General features: G+C 37.0%; 1 protein-coding gene and 1 long non-coding RNA gene across 2 annotated transcripts in view; one reads left to right on the top strand and one right to left on the bottom strand.

Annotated features, from left to right (window-relative positions):
• The window catches only part of LOC311441777, a 65,994-nt gene extending 57,240 nt beyond the window's left edge, over positions 1-8,754 (top strand). The window contains exon 2 of the long non-coding RNA XR_014696212.1: positions 6,340-8,754. This is a non-coding gene — a long non-coding RNA (uncharacterized lncRNA). The remainder of the gene's footprint in view (positions 1-6,339) is intronic.
• SLC9A9 (solute carrier family 9 member A9) overlaps positions 1-21,548 on the bottom strand; it is a 218,047-nt gene that overhangs the window by 170,620 nt on the left and 25,879 nt on the right. The window contains exon 5 of the mRNA XM_084530249.1: positions 152-267. Within this exon, the coding sequence (XP_084386375.1) occupies positions 152-267 (116 nt within the window). The remainder of the gene's footprint in view (positions 1-151; positions 268-21,548) is intronic.

Below are 21,548 nucleotides of genomic sequence, written 5' to 3'. Positions count from 1 at the left end.
CGATTTACGATAATCAGAATATAAGACATTTAAAGGGATGAGAATCAAAACTGAGAACAGACACTCAACATTTTTATGGCACATACAGACATTATATTTTTATTTACTCTTCTGACTTTTGAAAAAAAAAAAAATTATTTTAAATTGTTACCTGGATCTGTGGCAGACATCAGTGATCCAAAAAACAAACAGTCAGTGAAGTGGAATTCCCATGCTTTTAATTGGCCAATGTGTACCATGGCCTTCACAAAACCATACATTATCAAACTGTAAGAGGAAAGAAAAGACAGTCATTAAGACACAGTATATAACACATGCATATTTCACCATACTAAGCAGTTTCTTGTTCTCTTCAGCTTCTTTTAAATAAACATACCGTATGAATCCTGAACATAAACTGCTGTCATAAAAATCCTATTTCCTATTCGACTATTCAATTATTGTGTCAAACTTTATAGACAATCCAAATGCAAAGACTTTTCTGAATAATTGCCATCTGCTGTTGGCAGAGGGCAATACCGTTTATTTTTTAAAACTGTTTATTTTTCGGAAGAAAAGACAATATAAGCTTAAGCAGACCAAATTGACTAATATTGTAGAAACTTTACATAAAGACAGTTCTACAGTCAGCTATGTGGCTTGTTCTAATATCTCTAAATGAAACTATCAGCTTTTAAATTTATTTGCATTCAACATTCCAGGTGATGTCTCTAAATGAGACAGACACTGAACAACTCAGAATGATAGTGAGGCAACAAGGTCACACTTTAAAATGCACTGATAAATCTTCAGTAATTTCAGAGAATTACTGGTTAAATAATTAGGTAATAATATCAGGGATGTGTATTCTAAGAAGATTCTTGAAATATCTTGAAAAAATGAATTTGCTTGCTGTTACAACCTGTAGTAGATTTTAAAAAAAATTCATGCAATTCCAATCCAATTCATAGTAAAAAAAATTCCATTCAATAGCTTTTCCACAAACAACACACAAGTTAACAGCTGTACACTTGTATCTACACATTTAAAAAAATTTTTTAAACAGAGTAACATGCATCCACATATTCAGCTATGTTTTGTCCTCTGCTGTATTCCTTCGAAGTTTCTGAAGTCACATGAATACAGATCTGAGTGATAGATAAGTGCTAAAAAAACAACTAACCAACCAACCAAAAAAAAAAAAAAACCCACAAAAAAAAAAAACAACACACAGCCTGAAGGTTAATTGCAAATTGTTTTCAGTACTTCACCAAACTGTATATTTTAGCTGTAGTATACTAAACCTATTGAATTAAGAGGGAAACAGATAGGTCACCACAGAATTTCCTGATGGTTGGAAATACATATGCATGTATTTACATCAGCTACCTAGTTAATCCCAAATTGTACTAAGACAATTTATCCATCTGTAGGTGTTCCTGAGTGATAAGCTCACATTTTGTCTGTTACCAGAGAACAACAATTCAAGACCCTGTAATGAAGATAGTCTTTTTATCCCCAGCACAAACATGTATATTTTTAGGAAAGAATTCTTCAGTGCTACTATCCTGATTTGCAATTTTCTCAGAAGTCAGCAGTAATTGAGGTTAACATATAAGTGTCTTTTAGAAATAATTGCCTGAACCTACTCACAGTTTTGATCATGGATATTCTTCTGATTCAGTTAAAATACTTTAAAATAATAATTAAAATTAAGACGTGACTGTCTGGCATATTTAGTCCTGATAATTCTTAAATACCTTCTGGAGTAATCATTCTGGACTTTAGCATTGTTTCTTATACAATAGTAAGTATTTACAGTATGTCTGTCACAGTACAAAGTTGTAGATGAACTGGACAAGCTTGGATTCAGGTGTCAGGAGCCCTTTACTGACATAGGAGGTCTAAGTTTGCCATAAAGCTTAGTGAGGTAGAAGACTTAGGGAACCTGGCCTTTATTCACATACTATTCAGTTCTTGGCTGCACAGAAAAGGGAAATAAAACTGAAAAGTGGGCTAAACAATGGTGCTAATCAGTGAGAGGTTAAGCTTCTCTTTGTCTTAGTATTCTGTTTTTAATTTGAGAGGTATTTAATCCATTTTGATAATGCTACAGTGGCAAAAGTCTGATTTTTTGAATATAAACCCAATTAAGTGCAGGCAAAGATTTGGATTATGTGAGAAACTGCTGGTTTAAATAAACCTCAAGAACCTGTATTTGCACCACTGAGCACATATGAAAACACATACACAAATCATTTCACATTGTGAATTAATTTTTCAAACACATTGGTTTATCTTCAAAAGCTGTAGATTTTTAATGAAGGCAATACATTATTCAAAGTGATCATTAATCATCATTTATGAGAGTAATTTCTTAATGGACACAGCCACACAAAATGCAAAAAAGCCTACTTAACTTCATATAACTTTAAAATATCTTAAAATTACTTTGAAACAGAATTAAGTTCTTTCATTTTCGATTGTCACTTTCTACTCATCTCCAAATTCAGTTTCTTGTCATCCTCTCCAAACTACACAAAAAAGTTCATCTTAGAGGCTATTTTGAAAAGTGTAAATCAAAGGGCAGTTCTGAACTGGATTAAATTCTCTGATGTTTGTAAAATTAATGGGACTATGGCAGTTCATACCAGCTGAGAGTTTGCTCTTGGGAAAATCGTTTCATAAATTCTTCATAACACAGGATAGACTCACACATCTAATTAATAATCTCAAATTTAACTGATTGTATTTCTTTAGAAATATCACAAGCTGAGCATGTCATGTGTTTATTTATTTATTTTTTATTAAATTTACATTTAAAATAAAATTGCTTTAGTTATGCTCAATATGAAATCAGATCCTTTTCTCAGTTTCATAGGTTAGAACAAAGACAAATTCCACCTAAATCACAGTAGTTACCATGCATTTTAGAGTGCTAAAAATGAGATCAGGCTCTAGCACTGTGTATTCCAGCTTGTTATTTTTTATTAATAAAAAATGCCAGCCTGGCGTTATCATTTATTCACTGACCGAGATTATTTAGGTGACACAGTCTAGTATAGTCAAATTTAAATAATAAAGCAATTTATCTATGAGAAATGTTAACAACAAATCTCATTAGAGTAATAGTTAATAATGAATTGTGACTTTTCCAATGTATATTTAAAAGTCAAATCTCATCTGGATACTTGAGCTCCTAACTATAGTGCTATTAAATATTAATACAGTACCAAACAATATAGCTGTTCTTAGTGGGAACCCGAGAAGGAAAGCATACCCCAATGACAGTAGCACATGAATCCCAAGGAAACACCTTCATTTTTCCTAAATACTATCTTGCCAAAAAGAGACTCTAAGTTCCCCATACCTAAAATCTGTTCCACCTTGCTTATCATTAGCCATTATTCATTAAATTAGTCAGCTGAAAATTACATGAATTTGAAAGTGTGATGTCGTAACTGGTGATCTGGGTCCTCATCCTGTGTGAGGGAAGTCTGAGTGTGAGGCTACACTTCAATGTCTACTTCTTTTCTGCTCTACCCCTCCAGCTTTGTACCCCTCCAGCTTTTGTAACTTGAAGCTGTGGATTTTGCTAGGTGAAAAAGTGCCTCTAACCATATCTGTTTTGGATCTAGGAATATATGGCTATTTAAGGAACTACGTGCAATCAGTACAGAGCAGGAACTTATTTTGGGTTGCTTCTTATTATGAATAAATATGCAAATTCAACAATTTTCATATATGACCAGATACTAGATGATGAGAAACATTATATTTTAGAAAAAAATGCCAAGTAAACAGATTAGTAATAAATAGTTACTGAAGACATCAGATGGACTCGTTGGTGCTAGTTTACTAAAGCAAGCAATATTTGTGAATAACTGATTTGGTCAGGGATTTGGAATATTAATCAAGGAATACAATAGAAGAATAAAACTCAGATTAGCTGTACTGTAGAAAAGCTGACATTTTCTACACAAACATAATTTTTATTGAAAGCATAGGGAGGAGCACATCAAGCCAGAGCAAGTATTTTATACCTTTAACAGAAAAATGTAAAAACAGTAATGTAATGAAACACAGGAAAATTCTGAATTTTCCAGATGATGCAAGTCTGGCACATACAAAGTGCCTCATCTCTAAAAAATGCTACATACAATGCTGTTATTGCACAGTACAGGAGACACCATATAAGTATTTGACCTGAATCATTTTCTGGGAAACCGAGCTTTTACTATCAGTATTTCTGGTATGAATAGACAAGTACATCACATGGAATTTCAATAGAACACAAAATAAACTTCAAACTAACCAAAAAATATAAAAAAAAATCTAAGTAAACAAATACCAAAGAACCAGAACAATTTCACATGGCATCAGTGGTTCTGAGCATCTGACCACCCTTGCTTATTTAGAAGTTGGACCGCATTTAAACTCATGTGAATAAAGGAGGAAGAATATCTGTATTTAAAAGGTGTAGGTATTTAACTACCACTGTAACTACTGCTGCTACTAACATTTTATTGCTGTGCCTTCAAGAACAGGATTCAGAGAGCACATTGCTAACTTGGTACTGCTGAAAGTTTCCAAAGGATTTATTTATAAAGCTGCTCTCTAGGAAGGCTAGTCTGGGATTGGGACATCTTTGAACCAGCTGCTGTTTAAATGTAGAGTAAGAAAAAGAGCCCTCTCCTAAAGACTTTAGAGTAACGACTACACAAAAAACTATTTCAATGCTCAGGAAAAGCTGTAGATGCAGCTGAACAGAAGCCTGTTTTTCACAAGAGTTTCCTTTAGCAACAGCTGGTTTAAAGAAGTGTTGTGAAGAAATACCTTTTTTTTTTTTTTTTTTTTTTTTTTTGGAGGGGGGGAAGCTCTTGTCAGAAAATTCTAACAGTTTAACATCTATCACAGCTAGTAGAAGAGAAATAATTTGTAGTTTTACAGTGAAGACAAGCAGGGTCTGTTTGATGTGGAATTGAATAGGGAAGCTGTAGGAAAATTCAAGGAGAAGCTGTCAAGGGGCTGGGAGAACAATTTTAACAGAAACATTGTGAATAGCCACAAATGGGGTCAGGCTACATGAGGCAAGGCATGAGGAAAAAGATATTGGAGTCATCAAGACAGGAAATGAGAGCCTGGCAAGAATTTTAGCTACACGGCTAGACAAGAAAGGCTACATAAGAGACATATCAATAAGCAGCATACCTGATATCTAAAAAGCTAACAAAAGTCTATACTATACCTAAATACAGCTGGCAAACAGCAACCCAAGTTAGTAGCGTTTCTGGGAACGCAATACCACAGGATGTCCCAAAGAACTGTTGAGAGGGCTACATACGCATGAACAGTGAACAAAGTAGGGGACAAGGTGACAATGACAGGCAGAGATTGCCACAGACAAAGGAAGAACCCTATCACATCTCCTAGTTTTGTGCTTCTTGACCTTCAAAACGGAAATAAATTGCTTCCATCTAAAGTTTCTATCTTCACTTAAAAAGCAAAAAAGTGATGCTTGCTGGTTCAGAAGAAAACTTTTTGTAGAATCACTGTCAAACAGCTGTTGATATTGTGGCTAAAAATGGTTCACCTTTTCTAGTCTCAAATGCATATAGAACAAGAGGGTGAAACAGCAGAATCACAAGGGTTGAAATGAAGGAAAAAAGGAAAAATAGTAACAGAAACTACCCAACACTGTCCCATCAATGTGGCAGATGATTTATAGAACATAACTAATACAAAACAAAATTGGTATTATGCTCACTCATATTTCCAGAGACTGACTCCAAGAAGCAGTGCTGTCTCTGGACTCTGACCTGGCCTGCTACACAAATGTATAGATTATTCTGTGTTTGTGTTAGGTAGCTTAGGCAAATATGAGGTGAGAGAAATACAAGTTGAGAAATACAAGTTGAAATAAGTCCTGCAAATCTCTCATGGTAAAAATGTGCCTGAACAGTGTAGTCGGAACTTTCTTTTCACAAGGAATAGCAATATTAATAAGCCAACAATAGGCAAAGGAGAAGAAAGATGTTATTCTTGCTCATGTATGAAGTAATATAGTGGTTGACTGATTGATATCACAACACTAATAAAGAGAGCCACTAGTCAGAATTTAAAACGTATGCTGCAAACCATAAATAGTAGTGATGAAAATGAAATATTCATTCCTTTATTCTGATCTTTCTATTTCTACCACACCAATATATTCCTATAACTTATGTACAGTGGAATGTTTCACATCGTTGTTTTTGCTACAATGATTCATTATTTCAAAGTGCTGTATGTGCTAGTATATTCTTTTTGTCTTCTAAATCAGTTTTGTCACTAGAAAGGTTATTGTGAGTTTTTCTTCAGTAAATCACTTGGTAACTAATCAAAGCAAGAGAAGACCAAAAAAAGGGCAGCACGATGAAGTTACATCAATAAAGAAGCAGGAAAAAGAAGTGAAGAGGAGCAGGCTGGCAGAATGGAGACCAGGATGGGAACAGGATGGGAAATGTTTCAGGTAACAGTGCACCAATAATAAATTTATCTTACACTATTCTGTATAAATTTCACACATAGAAAACCCCTTTGGTTATACAAATAACTGGAAAAACAGAAGAGAAATGGGCTTTACATGTCACGTGTGTTTACCTGAGGTACAATGACTGTTCAACAGCTGAGTATCAGTAGCGTTATATAAATAATTTTGTATCTATGGACCTGACAGCAAATGTTCAAATGAACACACCTTTGCCCCAGCAGGACATTAGCTGATGTAAGAAGAGTTTTTGCTTAACATTTTCCAATGTGCATGATTTTTTTTTTTTTTTTTTTTTTTTTTTACTATTTAGAGATTATCTCGTGTTTCCCCTCTTAACTCAGTTTTGATGGGGAGGTCTAATGGAGAGAAACACACACCTCAGAGGTAGGATGATGTATGTGGATGGGAGTAAGAAAGGCAGCATTCAGTAACCATGGTATCTTAGCTCGTCAGATATGCCTATGGACTTGGGCTTCTGTGAAAGTAATGCCTGTTCAGAGTTATTCAACCAGGCAGGCAAACACATAATGAATGTGGATGAAAAAATGCAGCTCGAGTTTCTATATGAATAAATTTGGGGATGACTGGTAACAGAAAGTTCAAACTTAAATTATTCATATTATTAAAAATATTTATCTTACGTCTTATACCACCCTTTATTGGTACAGGACCAAAGAGGGACTGTCCTTACTTATGCTAAAACTAGGAGAGATCACCTGAAACACATGCAATCACACCCAAGCATGGGCTTCAGCAAGGTGTCTACATGCAAGAGGGCAACTCAGAGGTTACCGTGGGTGCAGATGCACCCATTACTGTGTCTGTACCCAATCACAAGGCTGTTATGCCTGAGTAGGCTAAAGTAGTCAAAGCTTCCTTTGCCTTTAGGAAAAACCCAACCATTCTTGTGTTTGATGCTTTAGGTACGACATGAGTGGTCAGAAAACCTGAATGTCTGAGCCTTTGTTTAAAAGAACCCTCCTATGGAGTCTTGCTCAAAAAAGTAAAGAATTGCTACATTTCAGTATTTTGGTTAGTCTCCTGTAATGCTTTTGACCATGGAAAATATCTGTTGTGATACTAAGATTTTGCTCAGGCTCAAAATTTAAAGATGCAATTGTAGATTTTCCTAAGTAATGCTAACAATGTGGCAAAAGCAAGTCAAGACATTCATCTCATTATGCCCCAATTGAATACCGTCCTCAAGCATATTTAACCACATGTAAATCAGTTGATATATTATTGTTTGGTTATGTCATGGTCTGTCTATTAATTTGTCTAAGAAATGTTATATATGGAGTGGTAATTCGTGTCGAGAAAATGGTTGATATTAATAAAGAAGGGGGAGATTTGGGAATATGGCCATGGGGGTTGGAAAACCCCGTGGTTGAGATAACATTAGACTCTTAATGACAAGGCCATCAGGAATATAAAAGAGTTTAGAGGGAACAAAGAAGGGTGATTCAGGAGACTCCATGCAGTCTCCGGTTTCTTGTTCTCCATATGGTTTCTTGTTCTCCAGCCGTTAAGGCATGGATGTTTCTGGGTGTTTGTTGTTGTTGTTACATTCAAAGTTGTTTGACCAAAGAAAAGTTGTTTTGAAAAGAAGTGCTGTGGGGAGAAGAGTATAAGAGGGAAACTGCACTCAAGATAAAAAAAGAAAAAGGGCAGCACGATGAAGTTACATCAATAAAGAAGCAGGAAAAAGAAGTGAAGAGGAGCAGGCTGGCAGAATGGAGACCAGGATGGGAACAGGCATTTTGATTGCCTCATGGAGATAGGTTCGGCCAGACTCAGCAAACTGCTCAGAGAAGCTCGTACAGAAAGTTGCTGGGAATAGGCGCACTGGAGCTGGAGAGAAGCTCGAGCTGAGAGAAGCGGACCTGTGCACACAACTGCCTCTCGCTGGTAAGCAGTTGCGCATTATGGGGAATCTGTCCTTAGGAGCAAAGACTGTCCTGGTAACCTTACAGCTCATTCTCCTTCTTAACAATCGGACAGTTTACAATCCTGAAATATGGGACCAAACTGAGGTCAAGGTGTGGGACCCTGCAACTAAAAACGACAAGGTTGCAGTGGGATTGCTCGGCACCTGGCGAGCAATCTCTGAGGCCTTAAAGAGCCGTGTGGAGCCACAATCACAAACGTGTAGCTTGCCAGATAGTGAGGGAGCAGCGGTCTCCTTTACTGATCTGACTGCTATGCCATGGGCCCCTCTGCTGCTGCAGCCATCGAAGGCCTTTGCTGTTACGCCCCCTGTTGACCTGAATGTGCCTTTTGATCCAGGCCTCATTGGCCTTGAAAAGGAGATGGATATGCTTTTCTTCAATGTGGGAAGGACGGGATACATAAGGCCTGAAGACTGAGTTGCTTGACAACTTAAAGCAAGACATATTGTTCAAAGGGAATGGAAAATGGAGACTTGTATGTAATCAAGAAAAGGAGTGGAAGATGGAGACTGTTGAGTCGTGGAACTTGGAGGATTGTTCGTTACCTTTTATGTATAGGTGTACTCTATTTTAATAAGTTTAGTAACTTAAAGGATTGTTTGTTACCTTTCCTGATTGTATAGTATTGTTTGCTACCTTTTCTGATCATACATATGTATAGGCGTACTCAATTTTAGTAAGTTATGGAACTTAAAGGATTGTTTGTTACTTTTCCTGATTGTACGTATATATAGGCATACTTGTGTTTAGTATGTAAAGCAATGTTCTGTATATTTAGAATGTTTGATGTTCGTGTGTGCATGTTGGTGGAGCGTAGACTCCCCACACACCCAGCGCTGTTTACTTGCCTTTTATACCTTTTAGAAATATTTGTTTTATAAACATTACAAAATTCAGATTGAGTTGAGACTTCATTTATAACAGAAATAACTAGAAAACCACAAGTTTTTTTTTTTTTTTTTCTTCCCTTATATAAGAATGATGCAATAGTACCATATGTTGCCAATGTTTTGACTTTATGACCTATTAACTCATTCTTTGCATTGATTTCCATGTGAGGGGTGTAGCTATGTGAGGTGAAAAGTCAGCTGAGGTCACTAAACATAGCTGCAAACTGTCAATAAATGGGATTCCAGGTTGTTATACTAAAACCAAACAAACACTCTTTTTCAGATTGGATTTCAAATAGTCCTTTCTGTAGTCCTTTCTTTAGTTTCACAACATTTTGCATTAAAGACATACCAACCAATCCACCTCAGTTTACAACTGCACAATATTATTTAATGCTTTTTAAATATTCCTGTAATGAGTGTATCACAGCTCCAGGATTCCTGTGTTCCTGAGCTCCATTTAAATCACAGCCATTATGCATTATATAGATAAAAACCTGAATGTCTTTGCAATGAAAAAGCTGCACTTGATCTTTGAGTGATGACTACAATCTCATAATTACTTGGGCAAATGAGCCATGAAACATTGTCAACTGTACTGTGTCCAAAACATACTGCCTCTGAATATTTTATTGCACTACAAAGATTTAAACATTACATCAAGATTTACTTAGTTCCATATTATTTTTTGAGAGAACCTCCAATAAATACTGGATAATTGAAAATATTACACACATATTTTGAGACAGATATAATAATGACAGTTAAAAAAAATAAAAAATGAGATATATGATTTTCCAGACATGATACTGGTAAATTATTTTAGAAATCCATTAACAGATGTTATACAAGTGCTAGCAGAATTCTGGGAAAAATATTAGTAATGATTAAGAGACTTCCATATGAAAAGAGAAGTCCCGAAAATACCTAGTTTGCAGAAGGGATAATAAAAATTTGTTTTTGATTTTTTTTTTGATACTCCTGTATTATCAACAGGAGTTGAAAACTTTTCAACTCAATAATTCTGAGTTCTCAGACTACTCAAATGTTTTCACATAATGAACTAAAACAGAAAGTCAGGATGTTGGGTAAATGAGATTCACTAATGAATTGGGTAATTCATTTGGTCAGCACTGATTCAGTTCACCAAACAGTTATTTCAATGATTATCAGTCATTACTATTGCCCTCATAAAATGCAAGATTCTTTCTATACCTAGAAGATATCGATATCCTGAAGAATTTAGCTTGGTCAAAAAATTGAAAAGTTTTCCTAAGTTCAGGAAAACCTGTTGCAGACAAACATAAAATTAATCTGATAACGGTAAGCATCACCTATCAGCTATAGACCAAGAACAAAAGTCTATATGTTTCCTTCACCTTTGATCAGCTTCAAAAATGCTAACCTTTACTATCAGTGAGTATCAACTCATTATTATATTGACAGAGGGATGAAATAAGGATCATTTTGTCTTTTCTTTTTTACCTCAAGAACATTCCCTGTGTCAAAAACATTTTATTTGAAATTTCTTCAGAACTCCACGTAACAGCAAAATCCTACTTTCAAAAACAGGTTTCAAGACAGTTAAGAAAGTTAGTATGAAAGACTGAAGGGAAATCTTCAAACCTCATGGACCTCAATGATTAAGAGGAATTAAAAAGCCTGATTCAGCAGAAATTCAGATGAAGCAGTATTTTGAGTTAAGAAAGCGAGAATCTACAATGTATTGAACTTTCTCTCCTCTTCTATTTCTCTATCTCTCTTCTGTTGAAATATTGCTAGATAGTAACCTGCTATCAAGCTGTGTGGAAGACAGCATGTTTCTGGCTATTATTCACTCTAAATTAATTAATTATTATCTCAGGTGTTCTCTAAATATCAGAATAAATAAATTAAAAAAAAGGATTCTGAAGCAGAACTTTTTTGGCCCCACATTTAACAAACAAACAAACCCAACATTGGGTAAATATTAAACACTACATTTAAAACATAAGAATCATTTCATATAATATTTTCCAACAACACACAGAAAATGTATGATCTTATGTTTGCGAGGACCTGTTACAACAGGTTTTCAATGAGTCACCTGATGTTCCCTTTAAATGAGTTTGTATTATCATCAAAAGATAATTATGATCAGTTTGTGATTTTAAAATAATGTAAATTAGATTAGAGAATAACCTGCTGTAAAATAGGGCATGAAATGAACTATAAAAAAATGTTGGAAATCATTTTAGCATTTTTATTGGTTTAGCTCAGTGAAATAATGATAAAAGTGCTCAAGAACAAAGAAAAGAAGAACTCATACCCATACTTAAGGTGGATATTGTCAGGTACCGTAGATGGACATTTAATTTACAGTGCAATTTTCAAACATAAAATATTTTTGATAGAACTGTTTAATATTTTAAGCACAGACAGGGACCTTGCTGAGGCTTGAGAGTTTTCAGGTATCTATCTACATATGCTTGGTTCAATATCCCACAGAAAGAAGGGACACAACATCAACTCTGAATTTCACATTTCCAAGTTGGGATGTGGTTACCTCTTGGTATGTGGTTCAGATTTTATTTCCTAATAATTGAAATCCAAATATTAGATGCCTGAAAGTCTGAGAATCTCTGTAAATGTGTAGGCAGGAAAAAAAGCCTGTCCTTTAAAAAACATATTAATTCTTGTTTTATTTTTTAAATAGAATGAAAAACTGAAACCTTAGAGAGGATAAAAAAAAAACCTTACTTGGGTAGTGGCCATATTCTTACATTAATACTTAATTTAGACTAGGTACTGGTCCTTGCTCCAAGATTTTAAATTGGCTTTTAGTGTTATGCTGGCTTCTCTGTGCCCATGTCATGCTCTTGGCCTTTTCTGTACCTATAGCTTTCCACATATGAATCATCCCCTTTTTGTCTGGAATAGATGATACAAGATCTTGACAGACAAAATTTCAATAGAAGATTACTTATCCCTGGTGGCTAAACCAGCATCCTTTCTATAGCATACAAGGAAGGAGGAGAATGGCAAGATTTCATGTGTACAGGCTAGGTCCTATTTCCAGGGACATGAGAATATTAATCTGCAATGATGTATACTGGTCAACTGCAAACTGATTTATTTATTTATTTATTTATTTATTTATTTATTTGGGAGAAAATATGTTAACTGAACAATGGACAGACAGACATGTTTAATGTGGCAAGAAACTAGAGTGGAAAATAGTCAAAAATAGGAACATTTTAGGCCAGTAAATAACTTCTGAGGGTGAAAGTATTTGGCCTGATATGATTCAGAATGAGTCAGCAAGCAATGAGCTTCAGAACGCTGTAACTTGTGGCAAACAGGTTATCTCCTGCTTACACTGCCATCCTTAATTACTACAGTGGATAGAAATATTTTAATACACTAAACGTAGCAGCAGAGTTCCAAAGAAGCTTACTATTATGCTACTGTCTTTTTATTTTAAAAACACTCATATTTAATAGGTTTACGGCTTCTAAGTTGTAATAAAAATAAATGTGACTGCTATCAGTGCCCTAGAAGGGTACTGAATCTGCAGTTACAAATCTGTGCCTTTATGAGAGTTGCATCTTCCCCAACCTGGTTATATTACTGTATCATAAAGATTACAATGTTTAGTGGGTTCACCAATAGTTTAATCAGATCTTTCAGCATTGTCAGTTCTGCCTCATGAAACATAGCTCTTTCTTAATTTTAGTTTTGTGGGTTTTATACCAAAAATCCATCAAATAAAGATCTTTTAAAATAGTTCTTTAATTATGGCTTATTATGATAATCATAATGTTGTCCTGCAGTTTTGACTTTTTCCTCTCTGATGCCAGAAAACCCCTGTGGCAAAGATACCTCAGCTACCATATCTGAGGAGCACAGGAATGGGGAAAGAGTGGATACCAGGTAACAGGAAGGAAATAAAGACTTCTGCTTCCTTTCAGTCCATTCTGGTCCCTGCTCCTCAGGTAGCCACAAGGAATGGTTTATGCCAGTGACTAGCCAGAAGGAAGAAGAACTTCCACCAGATTTTTTGCCAAAAATACCCACCTTCCTCCTCAAGAGTACATAATACTATGTTGCTCCAGCACTTTGACAGAAAATCTGCTGGGGCAAAGGCTAATAATGATCAAACATATTGCATATTAGGCAACTGTACTTAGTGAAGAGTTTGAGGGTTGGGATTAGAGAAGTCATTCTGTAATCCTCTGCTTTTAAATATGTTTCAAAGGAATTGACAAGTGCAAGGTACTGTCAATGGAAATGAAAACTTCATCCACACTGCCAAGAATTTACTAGATATTCAGAGTGCACACTGCTTTTTGTCAGATCTAGACCATACAAGAGTGATCTGCAAACTTCTGCCTTGCCAGTTTTAGTCTTGCAAAGAGAGCTATGCAGGAATTATTATTATTATTATTATGAATTCATACTACTCCAACTGCAATCACACAGCAGAGGGAAGTATGTTCTGTGGTGCTATCCTGTACTCAAGCTCTTCACCAATTAACAACCAAGAATAAGTGAAGTCCTGTCCAAGCTTCCCATGGAAGAGCACATATTCTTGAGTACTTGATTAATATTTCTAGTGAAACTCAGTGTTTTGCAGACACTAGTCTTGTCCAGTTACAGGTTAGGAATTGCTGGGAAATTTGGTTATTGCTAGTAGATGGCAGCAAGTGGAAGTTATTGCCTATTCCTTTTGTTTTTTAGCATATAAACCTAGATGATCCTGTAGGATATATGATTGAACCAGTAGCATAAATCTACAGATGTGTCAGGATCTACTGCACTCTAGTTTTTATTTCCTTTCCCCTGAAGGCAGAACAACCTCCTAAAGAATCATTCTGTATTTTATGGGCACTAGGATCCATTTAAGAAGACTTACACAGGCACAAGAGTCAGCTGTATAAAAGACAGTTTTCCCACAGAATTAATGACTGGTTTGTGTAAGTAACACCTTGAGGAAAATTTGACTGGATGCATTTCACAAAGGGCAGTTTTCTAAACTCCAAGGCTTGCCCAGTTACAGGACACACTATTTCCACCATAGGGTCTTCATAATGGTTGTGTGTCTTGTTTAACTACGAAATAAAACATACCATTCTACAGGATAGGGTTTGACAATCTTTAAAACCTAAGGCTATTCCTGTAGCTTTTAGTAGGAATGATTAAGTGGAAAATTGCCTTAAATATATCCTGGGTGAGGCAAATGAATGATAATTAAATTGATTAAATGGAAATGCAGTTGTGAGGTATTGGATGCTTTCACATGGAAAATGTACTTTGTAAACATATGAAGAATAAATGGGTTTTATGAGAAAAGATTAAGATATTTGTATAAAATACTTTGACTTTGGAACAGCTCTAACAGTTATAGTGGATCACATTGGAGGTAATATCTTAAGTGTGTATGTAAAGACATCAAACCAGGGGACAAATAATTTTTGCATAACTCATGTGAAATACTTATCAAGTTAAATGATATTACAGACATGAATTAGGCAGGCATATGGGATTTACTCTAATCTAGCTGAAAATAACACTAAAAACCAACTGTGTCTCCTTTTCTTCACTTGTTCAGATTGAGTATTGTTAGAAGATGATTCCTGTCCACAGGGTGCAATTGCAGAGTAAACTCATGAGCAACTTGGGACATACTATTCACTGTTATTCACTGGGCATGACTGCCAGTCCCAGACACCTCCCTCAACAGGAGTTTGGTATATTCTATTGATCTTTGAGTATTGAGATAGATCAGAGAAAGATTTCCCTTGTCTTTTGTAGGCAAGAAGAATTCTGTCAGATGAATCATATAAACATTTGCATTTCAGTGTTTAGTAATGCAAATTTATAATAAAATAGAGGAAAGTAAATTCAACTTCCCCTGTAATAACAAACTGTTTATTCTGTTTATTTCATTGCAAATACCTCCCCTCCCCAACATGTCTGTGATGACTGACTGAATGACATTTTCCCATTACCTGGCATATCACAGCTTCTGCAGTTGAACCAAACGCTATAAAGGAGCAAGTAGAGCTGTGACTTCGGTGTAACAAATGATCTGTCCTCACCTCTACCATGCCCATTGCTCACATGAGCAGTCTGACAGCATGCCAGTTCTGTGCTGCTCCAGCCACCTCCTCGTCCCATGGGGATCTTTAACCTGGCCAGATTACAGCACTTATGTGCTGGGTGAGGGAGATGAAAATGATGTATCAGATCTGAGAACTGTGTACTAAGCTTAAGCTGACTATAAGTTCCCAGGCTGAAGGCAGAAAAACACTACTGATTGGGAGAAGAGCAGGTACAACTTACTCAGATTCAGGTTAAATTTATAAATATGTGTCACTCACACTGTGCAGGTACATTTGCATCAGAACACAGCATGTAGAACAGGGAATGAGAAATACAGACTGCAATCAAAACTGCAGGGGAAGCCTGGGTGAGAAATATGCAGTGTAATAATTATAGCTTAAGCTGGTAAGGACATTGGAGTAAATGTCACTGTTTGTGCAAGAGTGTGTGATGGGATTTGTATACATGCATTATTCAGGACATCAAGAAGTTTTACAGTTCTCCTAGAAGCACAGTTACCCTTGCAGGATATGCTGGGTAGTATTCCATTAAAGGTGAAAGGAGTATTTACTGAACCACTGACACTGCTGTATGAAATATCGTTTCATACACGTCAGCATTGGCTTCAGAAATTCACACCACAGCCCTCCACTGATGTGGGCCAGGACATGGGTGGAATAAAGCAGCTATGTGGTAATGCACTGCAATCAGACAAGAGATTTGACAAGAGACTGGAAAATATTTTTCCAGCAATAGGACTGATTAGACATTCACAGCTAGAGCTGCAGAGCTGTAGAAATGCAAATAGATTTGTTCTCTGTAATGGCAGCAATTACTGCTTTGCTTCATCCTATAGCTGGATCAAAGTAGAGAGAAAAGGACTGATATTTCTGCATACTATAATTGTTCCATCATTATTCCCATGCTCCAGGTTTTTACGTGTACTGGACAAAGCACCCATGAATGTACTGCAGAGTAGCCTTTTAGTGATGGAATAATGAGCTATATGGTCTAATAGTTCTTTTCTTGCTCTAATTTCTCTGCCTCCGTGTTCATTTCATGACTTCAAAGATCAGAGAAAGAAGATTATATTCCTAAATAAGCCAGACTGAAGAACATTCCCTTCTTGGAGGATGCTGATGCCACATCACTGAGCATTGACTACTGTGAACTGTGGTAACTTTTGTTCTTGATATTATTATACAGCTTTTTCCCCATAAATCTCATATGGACAATCAATTACTCAAAATGCTTGCCAGTAGCAGTGTGTACCATAGGCTGAACCACAGCTCACAACATTCTACCCACATCACAGTACAGGCATCTTTCCTAAATCAGGCAGGATATCCACAGATGTGCAGATTTTTTTTTGAAGACTATTCACAAAAATAAGAAGTGCTTCAGAAATAAGGAAACATTAGCTGTTTTAGGTTGCCTGTTGGTATAGCTCCAAGTAATTAAGTTACCAAGTATTTTTGGAATTTATTAACAAAACTTTAAGTGGCCCTAACATCTCTACTTCCTTCAGTTTGGAGTTCTTGCTATGCTGAATTATGTTTTTTTTTTTTTGTTGTTTGTTTGTTTTTGTTTTTTTTTTTTTTTTTTCCACAATAACAATTTCTCCTGTAGTATAATCATTAGTCTATGTTATGGAGCACTGAAAGGGTTAGAGAAGGGTTAGAGATCTTACAGAATTACTTTTTCTTGTCAAACACCTCAAACACCTACTGAAGTAAACAGAAGTTTGGGCTGCAGAAGGAAATAATGCTGATAATATTTTTTCTAGTAACTGAATATATGGTAAAAGACAGAATATGAGAGACAAGACAGAAGAGCACAGCAGAGCTGCCTGCAGAAATAGCACTAGCTACAAGAGAATAGGGAATAAATCTTGATCCCATATGATAGATGAAGAAGACTCAAGACTGGAAATGAATGTTAAATATTCACGCAGTCTCCTGAAGCTGCGTGGGTTGAGAAGGGGGTATTAACCAGTTCCGACCAGTTTCCCGAGTCCGTGTATGAACTGCACTTTGCCACCCCCTTCTGTCCATATCCTGTCCAAGCAACAGTCATTTAATCCAGTTAAAACCTTGTTTTAAGCAAACGATGTTTTCTGTAGCACAGAACTAACAGAATGAGTAGCATTGTCTTGCAGTATCCTTTTAATTCCTGAAATCTTACAGGAGCTTGGTTCTGGGATGTTCTCGGCTCCCAGAACAAACCCAGAAAGGGAGCCATAAGTATAACATTGGTACATTCTGTTTGCCACTTCTCTAGCTAACACCTCAGCTGATTGCAGTTGGGATGTGATGCTGCTTCAAAAGGACAGGCAGGATTCTGCACCAAAGCCTCTGGTCCACAAGGCATTCTGTTGGTACCATACAGCTTAACACTTTGACCTGGCCTAAGGAGTCACTGAGGATGAACTTTTTCTGCTCTTCCTTGTCTTCTTGCAGCTCCAGCCTGAAGAATACCAGAGCCTTGTTTGTACCTGCTTCTGCTGGTTGAAAATATTTTTGATCTCAAATTAATTTTAGTGAGTGTTAAAACTTCTAAAGGATACAAAACATACCTAGAAACTCCATTTACATTCACTGAAGCTTGAGTCTATTTGGTGCTGTAGAAAGCAGAACTGCCTGCAATACCTTGCCAGGAGAAAAAAGCCCAGATGAAAGGAGGAATTGTGGCACTAAGGATGCCATTTCCATTACACTTTGATGTTCAGCTTTCACTTCCCTCCCTTTCCAAAGCTAGCTAACACCATGGTGTGTGACTACATACTTCTAAGTGGCTGAATTTGCTTCCAGGCACCCTCCTCGTAGTCTTCCTTGCTACATTTGAAAGATCATCTGCCTCCCCAGCATCTGTTCAAGACTGATGATGATCAATGCTAAAGGAAGAGAAGGGGCATCCCAATGGCAATTTTATCAACTGGAAATCATACATGAGGCTTTTGATATGGGTTAGCAAGAGGAAATTAATAATAGGTTAGAAAACTATAAAGATCAAAAAGATCAAAGAAGGGAGAGAAAGAGGGGAAAGTAACTCTGACATGCTTTAAAGGCAGAAGCCCCTGCAGAATAGGAAGTATGAAGGTACAGATATCTCAGCATAGCATCTTGGTACTGAACTGTTACATATTCCCTTGAGATAGAGGCTTATATAGTATCACTATAGAAAGAAGACAGCATTCCCACAGGGATATTGGATGAATAACACAGCAGTGTTTCCATGTTAAAAAAGCACCAAAAGATAAAAAATAAGTTCTCAAACAAGATCTTTATTAAATTACATAGTTGTATTCTTTGGATTGTGCAGCTTTAAGTTTGCAGTTGGTTCATATTTTCCAGTTCTTTACAATGAGGCATTAAAAAAATAGAATATAAGTTCTTTGAACAATGAGAATACCCCATAGTGTGGCACCTAAATTAAAATATCAAAGACAATAAAACCAGGCTTAATAGCTCAAGGTGTGGCACGCCTCTGAAAGGTGTTGCTTTGCTGCAGCATCTGTCCTGGCTGTTACCAAAGGTTTTTGTCCTTGTAGCACAATGAGGTTAGTATCTAGTAGTGGAAAAAAGATATGCATGCAGAGTTTGAATAATTAATTCTTTCAAAGCAGAAGCCATACAGAGGCCAGGACCTAATGAAGAGATGAAACATTGAAACAACATTGAAAAAAGTTTTGAATGACATTGCTACAGGCTCCTTGTTTATGGTCCATGACAAGTTGACCTCATGGTGTAGCATATGTTTTTCCTCAGCAGAGAAGCTCTTCCTAAGGCTCTTTAATCAGGGGGAACATTATTTGAGAAGGTTTGTGGGGATGCTTGTCCTTCACAAACTGTTTGTGGGCAATCACTGGAAAATGTGTTAAGCTGCTACCAGTGTGCCTTACTGAAGTGGAAGCAGAAGCAGCCTGCCTGGATGCTCTGTAGCAAAGGCTTTCCAGGTAAACCTGAGGGTTTAAAGATTTATATCCAATTCAAATTTAGATAACTTAAAGAATCGGTGGGGAAAAATGGAATTTGTTCTTCCATTATATTGAATATTTTTGCCTTTACAACCCTGTGGCTAGCCAGCACTGAAAGCCTATGAAATGATGATTCAGCATGAGAATAACATGAATACTCCGAAGGAATGAAGTCGGACTTAAATAAACCTCAGGTGACCATTGACATTTGAAGAGACAAGTTGATAAATTTTTTGGGAGGAGAGGGAGAAGTTACTTTTTGTCTTGACTCACTGAGAAAAAAATGACAAAATTATGTGCTTGCAATTATCATTAGATCTTAATTTTTGGCAGGTTTAACTACTACTTTCTCTTCCCATTTATTTTTGAGTTGTGTGTTCATGAATGTGCCAGTTTGATAGCCGCAAAGACAGAGAGCATCTGTTTGCCTATAAAGGAAATATATTTACAACATTCACTTCCACAAACTGCTCCCAAAAGAGTGCTTCAGTCACACACTTGAGGGGCTAACAAGAGGATCGGTAATGGAAAGCCCCCATCATCTTGCCAAGCATATTAATAAGGCTGCAGTTTGCCAGTGAGAGGTTATAGCAGTTTTGCAGTCAATTCCTTTTACTAGAAATGCAATGTAGCAAGTAGTTCAGGCTTCTGAGTCACTTCCAAACCTGTAAGTATTCCCGTAACTAATGTAATTTTGCTGCATCTTCATATAGTTGTTTTGCAATTCTGATAACTAGTTCGTACTTCAAAAACTAAGTAAAGCCATCTGAAAATCTGATTATTAATATTCTGACATTTAGCTACCTTGTATAACAAATTTAGCTAATAGACTGCCTCTTGCCTATTACATCCCTATTATACTAAGAACCATTCACCAGAATTGTTTAATTTAATGTGTTATTCAGAGTTCTTGGATAGATCAGTGTTTGAAGTAATCAATGAAGACTGATGCTTCCTTGACAATTCTTAATCTTCCCTTACAACCAATACTACAAGTTGGAGAGAAGAGCAGTGTGACCCAGCCCTCACAGGCTTTGCAAACTGTTCCCACCATACCACAAACGAAGTCTCTGGCAGTCACTCTTGCTGACTCGGAATTGGAGCGTTGCCTTGCTCTGGTTATCCTGAATCTGGATGCCAACATATCAGGCCCACAATGTGGATAGGTTCCCCACTACTAGCCTATCAAAGAGATCTAAATAAAGAACAGTGGTGGTGGGGTGGGGGGTGGTGGTAGTGAAGTTTTATTTGAGGTAGAATGAAATGAAATGCTTTTTCTTTTCCCTTTTCATTAATCATCCAAAAATCAACTCAAAATTTGCCTTTGGATTGGCCTGGCATTTCTCTAGCCTCTGACATTCAGCAAAACCTTGCTTTACTTCACAGCCTGGGCAAGGATGCCGTGCACAGAGCAGTGCTGCCCAGGCCTTATGACTTTCTGAGCCTTCCCCACCGCCCTCACACTCGCGCAAAACCGAACAACCGCGACGAGGAAGGCTGCCGGAGCTGTGGATTTAAGCAGCCTCCAAATAATCTCCTCACCGCGGCCTCCCGGACCCCTGGGGCTGGGGGCTCAGGCAGAGCGCGGCCGCCACCTGCTGGCTGCCTCCGGGCAACGCCAACCTGGCCCGGCCCGTGAGAGAGGCGTTAGGCCTCGGTGCTGCTGAGCAAGGGTTCTCCATGGACCAGGCCCATACGCGAATGCATTGTGTTAAATTTTTCTCGCTTCAGTACCGGGTGCTAAACTGAAATACTTGTATTCGCTGCTTCTCTCATTGCCTCTCGTTGTGGTGGAAAGAAATGCTGATGGGCTGTTTCTTTAACAGGGAAAGGAGCTTACAAACTGTTCAAGCAAACGTGCTGTGTGTTACATGTATGACTCAGCTCAACAGCAAAACAGGATTATTCAGGATATTATTACAACCATAAGTAAGGCACTAGCACTGAATGACTAATTTAGGATCAAACGCAAAAGCTTTCTGGCTATGTTAGAAGGCTGTTTCGGAACGATGTCAAAATGGGATAATGATTTGGACAGGAAACTAGATTGTGTAGTAACCCACTTACATTTGTCAGCCCTCAGGCTCTGGCAGTGCTCTTTGATGCTGGCCTCACCATGGCTCTTCTCTCTTCCATTG

The sequence above is a fragment of the Aythya ferina genome, assembly GCF_964211825.1.
Source record: "Aythya ferina genome assembly, chromosome: 9".
In the NCBI taxonomy this organism is placed as follows: Eukaryota; Metazoa; Chordata; class Aves; order Anseriformes; family Anatidae; genus Aythya; species Aythya ferina.
Note: the sequence above shows the minus strand (reverse complement) of the source record. Positions and strands in the feature narration are given on the sequence as shown.